General features: G+C 39.3%; 1 protein-coding gene across 1 annotated transcript; it reads right to left on the bottom strand.

The window, feature by feature from the left end:
• Positions 1-8638: 8638 nt before the first annotated feature.
• On the bottom strand, positions 8639-9703 carry LOC144642347 (uncharacterized). The gene has a single exon (XM_078501312.1). The coding sequence runs from the start codon at positions 9701-9703 to the stop codon at positions 8639-8641; it is 1065 nt and encodes a 354-aa protein (XP_078357438.1).
• Positions 9704-10238: the final 535 nt, after the last annotated feature.

The raw sequence follows: 10238 nt of genomic DNA, 5'->3' as shown, positions 1-10238 counted from the left end.
AGCCTTTAGACTTTCTCAAAGTCCGTTTCCGGTAATTAAGTGCTACCGACTGGAATTTTCGAGAAAAAAATTTCAAAACTCCTAATTCGCATTTCTACATATTCAGTCAAAAGAAACCCTTTGGTGAACTATTTACGAAAATGACATTTAAAATTTTCAAAGGGTTTTTATATTTGAGAAAATCGGCAAAAGGTTAAAAGGCCGTTTTCGCGTCCCCGCCGCCATAAAATTTTGTCGAATTTTTGTGGGTATTCAAAACACTCGTACGGAAAGAAGGTTGAACGTATGAAATTTATCTTTGGCAGGTATGCGGGGCATCCAATATACTATACAGAAACCTAAAAATATTGCAAAACGATGCAATTAAACAGATCTTTTTTAAAGCCCGAAAATTGGTATTTTGAGCACTTTGGTAAACACTTGAAACAAGGGTAACTTTGGTGGCAAAAATCGTGTCCTGGTACATCGAAATTTGGAATAAAAAATAGATCGGCGTCAACTACTATTATGGTACTGTAACATATAAAAAATCCAGCCCGGGCAATTGAAAAACCACCCGTTGAAAGAAGTAAACGCATAGTGAATATTTCATGTATTGACTACAAAAATTGTCACGGTCACGCAACACTAGTAAACACATTTCGATCTGATTTATTCAATCCGTTTTAGTTTTGCTCACTTTGGCTACAGTTTATGCTCGAAAAAGTCTACCTATCTTATGTATAATTTACTGTTTTGTATTCATATAATAATTAATTTTAGAGGATGGGATAATTGATCTGACCGCAAAAATACAAAGGTCAAGTTTCGTGTCATATTTACCGACTTTGCCGCTTGCACTGTGTAACTCGCACTGTGAAAGAAATAAAACAATTCAAAGCGAAATGTCTTCACAAAGTAGTCTCGAAGCGTGTCATATTTTATCCTGGTGGTTCTGTTTCATTAAATTACTAACTATTTAACACTGGTAAAAGTTATTTTTAGTTCCGGCTGTATCGATTCTGTAAAGTTTTTCGAATACCTCAGTCTGTGTGTCAACAACATGAATTTTGCAAATACAGTATGTGTTCATAAACAAGATGATGATCTTATCGACAAGCGTATCTATAGGAGAACATCGAAAAATGAAGTAACTGTGTTCAACTGCTTGTATATTTTCCTTTTAAGAGTGCGGGTCCTCGACTTGATATTATACGCCAGAACTGATACATGTACATGTTTACAAAGAACTGCAAGAACTGGAATTAGATGTCTGTCTGAATGTCTGTTGATTTCCTGTTTAACAATAACAATAAAAAAAACACTCTTGACTATAAAGCAAAAGATACTATACCACCAGCAGCAGCTTACCATACATGTCCAAACATGGGGGGGGGGACAAACATAACAAGTATTAAACGATTCTCGGCTGGTTGAGCAAATACCAAACACATTCGAAAAGGCGATCTCCACAGCCGTTGTCAGCCGTCGTCACGCTCTCCCCTTCGCTCCACTGTTCCCAAGCTGTCTGCCTTTCTCCCGTTTGCAATTTTTACACAGGTTCTCTGTCTTTTTACTGCGGCATTCACAACCAATCTCGACTCACTCTTTGTACCTCCAGACTCTTAAAATCAAATTCCATCCTTTGGATAGCGGGGAAAGGGAAGGTTTTATGCGGGTGTTGGGTGGGGGAGGGGGGGGGGGGTAGGGGGTCAAGGTTTATTTTGTCATTGATCTTATTGTCCCACGAAGTGACTGACCAGATTACCTGGTGTAATCAGTTACCCTAAGGTTTAAGATGGTAGTAATTTTAGCGATTTTTTTGAGCAAGATTTAGCGACAATGTAATTTAGCGATTTTCAGATTTTTTTTAAAAAAAAACAGCAGGCCCTAGAAAAAAAGATACCCAGTGTAAACCAGTATTTCATAAAGTAATAGCTAAGATGGAAATAAATGTTCAGTAAAAGAACAGAATCACTAGACGGCATTGTCAGAAAGAACAAAGTTTCGATATCCATTTCTTAAAAGAATTTTTGATGTCGATTATGATTAATTTCTTTTCCTTTGGGGAGGGGGGAGGAAGGTACTAAAATTTAACGAGTATTAAATTTGACGAAGACTAATTTTAGCGAGTACTTTTAAATTTAGCAATTTTCGTGCTACTCGCTCAAATCACTAAAATTAGAAGCCGTTAAAAATTGCACCCTTGAGGTATGTTGTACTGACAACAGCCTGGGAACTAGCTAAGGGTTGGCCCTCAGCCCTCAGATACTGAGGTGGACAGGAATTCAGGAAGAGAGGTTTAACTAAAAAAAAAAAACAACAGCGACAAAAAACCTTGTAGTAGAGAGAAGAAAAGGACCAACCTTGCAGAAAAAAATTGGTCGGAAATCATTTCCTGTCTCCACTTCTCAGTATTTGAAGGTTTGCCCCTTGCCTTATTTTAGGATATGTGGGACGATTAAATGCAGAGGGCCACACAACGTTATGAAGACTTTGGCACAATTCTTTGTCGTATCTCACGTAGCTTGGAGATGCGTGTACTAGAAGTCACTCGAGGTGTATAAAACAGTAATTTTAAATGCACGGCTAGTACGACGACACTTAGGCTGCATTCATTATGTATGCTACAGGGGGGGGCAGAGGATTTTTTTTTTCAGCGGCTCATTTTTTTATATCCCCCCCAAGGTCCATAGAAATTTTCATAATCCCCCCAAGCAATCAGCCGAAAAAAGAATACCCCCCCCCCCACCTCCTCCCTCTCAAGAAATATCAAAATAAATATCTGTATAATAGTACACTACATATGTTTGAAATTTCAAGATATGTACATGTTTAATAAGAACATTGAGAGAGCTTGGACTGTTTATGTAATGCCTATAACAGCCAGTAAGTAGCGCGAATTAGGTATAGATAGCCTGCCAGCTCGTGTACGAGTACTACCAGAAGTATTGACAGGAACCTGGATTTAACTGTCACTCTCGTTGACAAAAGCAACAACCTCATCATCATCATCACTCTCACTATCACACTTATACACGGATTCATCTCTCCGCTGTTGCCATCCTTTTCACCCTCGTTTTCAGCATCACTCCTCTCAAGTGCGACATGTGCCATTATTCTCCTTATCTTATCATTTTTCTGAGGTTGCATTAAATGGTTCCATTTTAGATGTTTTACTTTCTATACTGTATCGAAACATTACATCTACAGGCCAGGCACACTACTTAAAAAACTTCAAAATAGGTACTATAGTCTCTCAGAATACCGTATTTATTCCATTAAGCGCCCTGAAATTTTTGGACCTTGAGAGTGGGCGTTCATTGCTTCATTCGAGGTGGGCGCTTATTCGAGGCTGGGCGCTTATTAAATTTTCACTATTTTTCAGTAAATAGTAAGTTTATTTTGCAATGAAACAACAAATAACAACAAAATTTGAAGATGTACCAAAGCAGAATTATAAGTGTTCGTTGAACGTTCCTGTAAAATACTAAGAAAACAAGGGAAACTCTTTTTAAGTTAGTAGTACTTTGTCAATTTCAATCTCATTGGGTACATACATGTACCACCTATCCTTTTTTAGGGGGGAGGAGGTGGGCGCTTATTCGAGGCTGGGCGCTTATTAACTTTTTCTGCCTTCAGGGTGGGCGCTTATTCCAGGTGGGCGCTTATTCGAGGTTAGGCGCTTAATCGAATAAATACGGTAATAGAGGTACCCTTGTTGCCTAAAATCCTTGAAAGAAGCTGCTGTACTTATCATTTCTTTTTTCACTTTTTAAAACTATTACAAAAGCTAGACAGAATCTTACAAAAAATAAGCATCCCCCCAGGAGATATTAAACAATTTTCATATCCCCCCTTATTTTGCTCTAAAAATTTGAGAACCCCCCCTAAAATCCTCTGCCCCCCCCCCCCCCTGTAGGATACATAATGAATGCAGCCTTAGTATTGGACAATTTATTAGGAGCTAGCTTATGTGTACTAAACAGTGGCGGATCCAGACCTTTAGGTAGGTGGGGCCCCCAATCATCGTTACCTGAAATTAGCTCTTGAAGATGATTTTTCTTGGTCCCGTGGACCTCGGTTTAGCCTAACAATAATGGGGACCAGGGCCCAATGGCTTCTCCCCTTGATCCGCCACTGTTTTTAATAGTTGCAGGCGCAACAGAACACAGAGCATTTTAACTTGGTCCCGCATTCATGCAACTACATTCCTGGACAAGTTCTTGCAACAGGACCACATAAAGAGCCCTTTTCCTCACTTGTGGAACAGGAACAGCTAGTCCAAGTTCATTGCAAAAGAATTGTAGCTGCCACAGTTTTTGCTTCGAAAGAGAGTTTGCCTAGACCATTTCCCACACAAGGGCCTGGCCTAAAAAAACACATTCTGTAATCGCTAAATTAAATAGTCACTAAATCTTGCTCAGAAAAATGGCTTAAATAAGTAGCCGCTAAAAATAGCAACCTTAAGGTAACGATTACTTCTGCAATTCTGGCAATCTGGTCAGTCACTTTGTGGGACAATAAGATCAATGACAAAATAATCCTTGACCCCCTACCCCCCCCCCCCCAACCCCCACCCAACATCCGTATAAAACCTTCCCTTTCCCCGCTATCCAAAGGATGTAATTTGATTTTAAGAGTCTGGAGGTACAAAGAGTGAGTCGAGATTGGTTGTGAATGCCGCAGTAAAAAGACAGAGAACCTGTGTAAAAATTGCAAACGGGAGAAAGGCAGACAGCTTGGGAACAGTGGAGCGAAGGGGAGAGCGTGACGACGGCTGAAAACGGCTGTGGAGTTCGCCTTTTCGAATGTGTTTGGTATTTGCTCAACCAGCCGAGAATCGTTTAATACTTGTTATGTTTGGACATGTATGGTAAGCTGCTGCTGGTGGTATAGTATCTTTTGCTTTATAGTCAAGAGTGTTTTTTTTTTTATTGTTATTGTTAAACAGGAAATCAACAGACATTCAGACAGACATCTAATTCCAGTTCTTGCAGTTCTTTGTAAACATGTACATGTATCAGTTCTGGCGTATAATATCAAGTCGAGGACCCGCACTCTTAAAAGGAAAATATACAAGCAGTTGAACACAGTTACTTCATTTTTCGATGTTCTCCTATAGATACGCTTGTCGATAAGATCATCATCTTGTTTATGAACACATACTGTATTTGCAAAATTCATGTTGTTGACACACAGACTGAGGTATTCGAAAAACTTTACAGAATCGATACAGCCGGAACTAAAAATAACTTTTACCAGTGTTAAATAGTTAGTAATTTAATGAAACAGAACCACCAGGATAAAATATGACACGCTTCGAGACTACTTTGTGAAGACATTTCGCTTTGAATTGTTTTATTTCTTTCACAGTGCGAGTTACACAGTGCAAGCGGCAAAGTCGGTAAATATGACACGAAACTTGACCTTTGTATTTTTGCGGTCAGATCAATTATCCCATCCTCTAAAATTAATTATTATATGAATACAAAACAGTAAATTATACATAAGATAGGTAGACTTTTTCGAGCATAAACTGTAGCCAAAGTGAGCAAAACTAAAACGGATTGAATAAATCAGATCGAAATGTGTTTACTAGTGTTGCGTGACCGTGACAATTTTTGTAGTCAATACATGAAATATTCACTATGCGTTTACTTCTTTCAACGGGTGGTTTTTCAATTGCCCGGGCTGGATTTTTTATATGTTACAGTACCATAATAGTAGTTGACGCCGATCTATTTTTTATTCCAAATTTCGATGTACCAGGACACGATTTTTGCCACCAAAGTTACCCTTGTTTCAAGTGTTTACCAAAGTGCTCAAAATACCAATTTTCGGGCTTTAAAAAAGATCTGTTTAATTGCATCGTTTTGCAATATTTTTAGGTTTCTGTATAGTATATTGGATGCCCCGCATACCTGCCAAAGATAAATTTCATACGTTCAACCTTCTTTCCGTACGAGTGTTTTGAATACCCACAAAAATTCGACAAAATTTTATGGCGGCGGGGACGCGAAAACGGCCTTTTAACCTTTTGCCGATTTTCTCAAATATAAAAACCCTTTGAAAATTTTAAATGTCATTTTCGTAAATAGTTCACCAAAGGGTTTCTTTTGACTGAATATGAAGAAATGCGAATTAGGAGTTTTGAAATTTTTTTCTCGAAAATTCCAGTCGGTAGCACTTAAGTCGTCTGGCGGAAAACGGACTTTTCTCGCCTGCAGCGCGCCATTTTCTACCGACCAGTTTTCTGGTCGGCGGTGTGACGGGGGTGTGTCAGCGTTGATAACCAATCAGGAAAGAAATGTGCTGTGACGTCGATTATCCGGGAAATTTCATTCTCACGAATCCTTCGGTTGCTCTCGACGTGAGCAGAGATGTGACAATAATGAACGTGAAAGAGGCAATAAAAGCTGGGTTAACGAAGCTTGGATTCAAGGAACTTCGCGAAATTCAACGAAATGTAGTGGAGGCGTACGTTACTGTATTTCGGTTTTGGTATTTCGGTTTTTTGTATTTTGGTCGAGATGTTTTAAGTGTCATTGTCAGAGTAAACCAGGCAATGCCAAAAGATGGGGGTCAGCCGATTTCCCTCATATTTTCAGCATTTAAAACCTATCAGATAAGATTAAGATTGGTGGCATTTAAATGATTTTCTGCCTTTTCAATCTTGAGATTGACCACCCCCCTAGTTTTTGGCACAGAAAGTGCCAAAAATCCTCATAAAAAAGGCCAAATTCTCAGTACAGGAAACAGATCTTCCTTTTGCATTTCGCGCACAAAACTTTTTCTCAAAGTAAATTAACTGGTTGTTGATGTTTTGCATGCTTAGAAACAACTTTCCAGTTCAACTGTAATTTTTACCATATTTTCTAAACTAGGTAGGTAGCTTGTGTCTTGCCACAGAGTGAATTTGGGGGATTTTCAAATTCAATTTTTTCAAAAGTGCGATAGTTTATTTTTTATTAAAAGCCATTTTATAACAGTCCATACCCTTCTTATTCGAAAACAAGAATTTATTGATTGGCACAATAAATTCTTTCTCCTCGAATTTAGTTCAAAAATGGCTCTGATCGCTCTTATGGCTATTTTCCCGCCAAAATTAAATCACACTAAAATATCACATAACATCGATACAATTATATTTTGAAATGAAATAGTTGTATTTTAATTCATTGAAAGGAGTAGAAACTTCATTAAATGTGTTAATAATCGATTTCGAATTAACTATGTTAATTAACCCTCGGACGTACAAGGGGGGGGGGGAGGGTGGATGCCAACCCCCCATGAGGTTTTTTCTAAATTTTGAAAAAAACGATTTACTCTACAATGCTGAAACTTTCATTAGCTGTTCATTCATCCTTTGCGGAAATTTTGATATGTCAACGTGTGTACATGGTGTGTGACGTTGCCATGGCAACGTCATAAATACAAGCAGGTCTTGCCAAAAATCGTCATTTTTACCATTTTTCTTATTTTTTCCAGTTTTTTAAAACAGAAGTGCAAGATGTGTTTTTTTTACATTCCGTAAGCATTCTGGCTTGATTTTGCATCAATTCCCGTTATTTTCTGACTTTCTAAGAAAATGTTGAAATCCAAGATGGTGGATCCAAGATGGCGGCTCTAATGACGTCACAGCCAATTAAAATTATGTCATCTTATAGAGTACGCTGAGGGCTTTCTTCCAAGTTCAAAATAATTTCGCTACGCCTTAATATAACGAAAACTCCGTGGAGGGGTTCCATCCACCCCCCCCCCCTTGTACGATGGTGGGGGTGTGAGTTGGCTTGTACGTCCGAGGGTTAAAGTAATAGATACCGCAGTCCGTGCATGAATTCATGGTGTATTTCCTGCGAAAACTAAGTCGTATTACGTAAGTATTGCTTCGATTTTCATAGTTTAGTTTGGTATGTCTTAAAAGCGAGATTATAAACGTAATATATAAGGCGGTCTTTGTAGTAATGATCCAAGGTACCAAAGAAAGAAACCACGAGTCGAGACGTTATTTCTCACGTTCACAACCCTTCTACCCGAGATGAGACAGCATCATTGAAGCGTGTCACGGCGTGGGAAAACAATATAGCTCCAAATGATTGAAGAAAAATATGACTTTTTACTGAATAATCAAGGCTTTTCGTCTTCAAAATGCAATCATCATCGTCATCATCATCACCACCGCCACCCCCACCATCATCATCATCATCATCATCATCATCATCAACAACAACAACAACAACAACAACATCATTATCATCATTATCTCCACAGGTGCCCCATGATCTATGATTGTTATTTTATTATAGGAAATGAAAGCTCAGATTTATGAACTTAGTTTGTTTGTAGTTTTGACGCTGACTGTTTTTTGATGTTACTTTCAAAGACGTTTCGGCTAGTTCTTAAGCCTTCATCAGTTAAAATACTAAAGCTGTTACACGCGATTTAAAAAAGCAACACGTTAAGAGCGCGCGCTGCAAAATTAACGTGTAAAGCTTCAGAAAGAACGTGGCGCGATACTCATGCGCGTGCCAAGGATTTGTAGACCTCTGGGACTGTAATGTGATCGTTCCCAGAGTGCGGATCCTTAATTGACAACCAGGCTTCCAAAAAGAGTCGCTCGTGAAAATTGGGCTCATGTCCAACTACGTCGACAGCATTAAAATCCATCTGATGATTGTTTTCGTGGACGTGACAGGAGACCGACCTTAGAATCATGGTCGAAACTAGCAACGGCCCTTTTGTGTTCCGCAATCCGGGTTTTCAGTGCTCGCTCCGTTTGGCCGTAGTACACAAAATTACAGCTGGTGCAACCGATTCTGTGGACTACGCCAGATTTTGGGCGGTCAACATCATTTTGAGCCTTTGGGCGAGGAAACAAACTGTTGACAGTTTTTAACGGTTTGTAGGCGACCTTAACCTCTTGTTGTTTTAAGATGCGACCAATCTTTTCGGAGATGCCTTGAACATAAGGAAGTACCACGAAGCCGTTAGTTAGTAAATCAGCTGGTGGTTTTGACAGTGATCTCTCGCATTTGTTTATGAAGGATGATGGGTAGTTGTTCTCGCGCAATACGGTCTTCACTCGCTTCGTTTCTTCGCGTTTCCCTTTCTGTGTTGAAGGAATGTTCTTTGCTCTTCGTAGAAGTGTGCAAACTACGGATCTCTTATGGCATTCAGGGTGATAAGAATTGAAGTCAAGGTAACGGTCTGTGTGCGTTGACTTTCTGTAAACATTCACTTCAATTTGTGTACCACTCCTCGTTGTGATAGTGTCCAAGAAGGGTAGTCCCTGCTCCGTGGTGTCCTCAAGTTCAACAGTAAATTGTATGTTGGGATTGATAGAGTTCAGATGTTGATGAAACTCATTCACGTGTTCCTTTTTGAGGCACGCGTGGCTGTCATCCACGTAGCGGAACCACCACTTATGAGGGTGATGGGCTGTGGTGATCGCGTTCTCTTCAATCTCCTCCATTACAAGGTCGGCTATCACAGGGCTGATTGGGGAGCCCATCGCACATCCAAAGATTTGTTTGTAGTAGATGCTGTCGTACTTGAAGTAGTTTTCCTTGAGAACAAATTCTAATAGTTTCATGATGTTGCTGATGGACATATTTGTGCGATCTGCCAGATGTTGATCTTGGTGGAGCCTCTCGTTTGTAATGGTTAGAGCCAGGTTCACAGGAATGGAAGTGAATAAGGACTTGACGTCAAAAGAGACCATTATTTCATCGTTCGTTACGGAATGCTGGCGTATCTGCTTTATGAACTTTATGGGCCATATTGCTGAACGTTGTGCTTCTGTGCAAATTTAGATGGGTGTTGGGATTACAGTCGTCTTAAGTGATAAAAACGAGAATACAGTCCTCAACAACATATATCCAAAACAGAGATTTGTGCGTTTATTGGTCAAATGAGAGTACATTAAATAATTAGCACACAATTTCATCAAGAGTGTTACGATAACAGTTGCTCTATAGCCAGATTGTATAAGCAATGGTATAAGGAAAAAATGCTTCCTATTACTAACGATTCTAGCATAAAAATTGCTCAGCTAAACTTCTACCTGTGTACGTCTACTTGGGTCTTGTATGCGTGTTTGTGTCTGTTTTGGTATGAAAAGAACTAAAGACTAACTTGAAAAGAGAGGAGCTCGAATTACAACCAGCGTGACAGTGTTGTATACATTACAAAGGTCATGCAAACACGGCGTGGGTCATTAATCTGTTTGCATTGATCTTTGTGCAGTGATAACAACA

The sequence above is a fragment of the Oculina patagonica genome, chromosome 2 (genome assembly GCF_052425735.1).
Source record: "Oculina patagonica isolate OP01 chromosome 2, crgOcupat, whole genome shotgun sequence".
Taxonomy (NCBI): domain Eukaryota; kingdom Metazoa; phylum Cnidaria; class Anthozoa; order Scleractinia; family Oculinidae; genus Oculina; species Oculina patagonica.
This window is presented reverse-complemented; position numbering and strand designations above follow the sequence as displayed.

Coding starts and splice junctions, on each gene's coding strand:
- LOC144642347 (XM_078501312.1), bottom strand. CDS start 9,703: ATGGTCTCTTTTGACGTCAAGTCCTTATTCACTTCCATTCCTGTGAAC.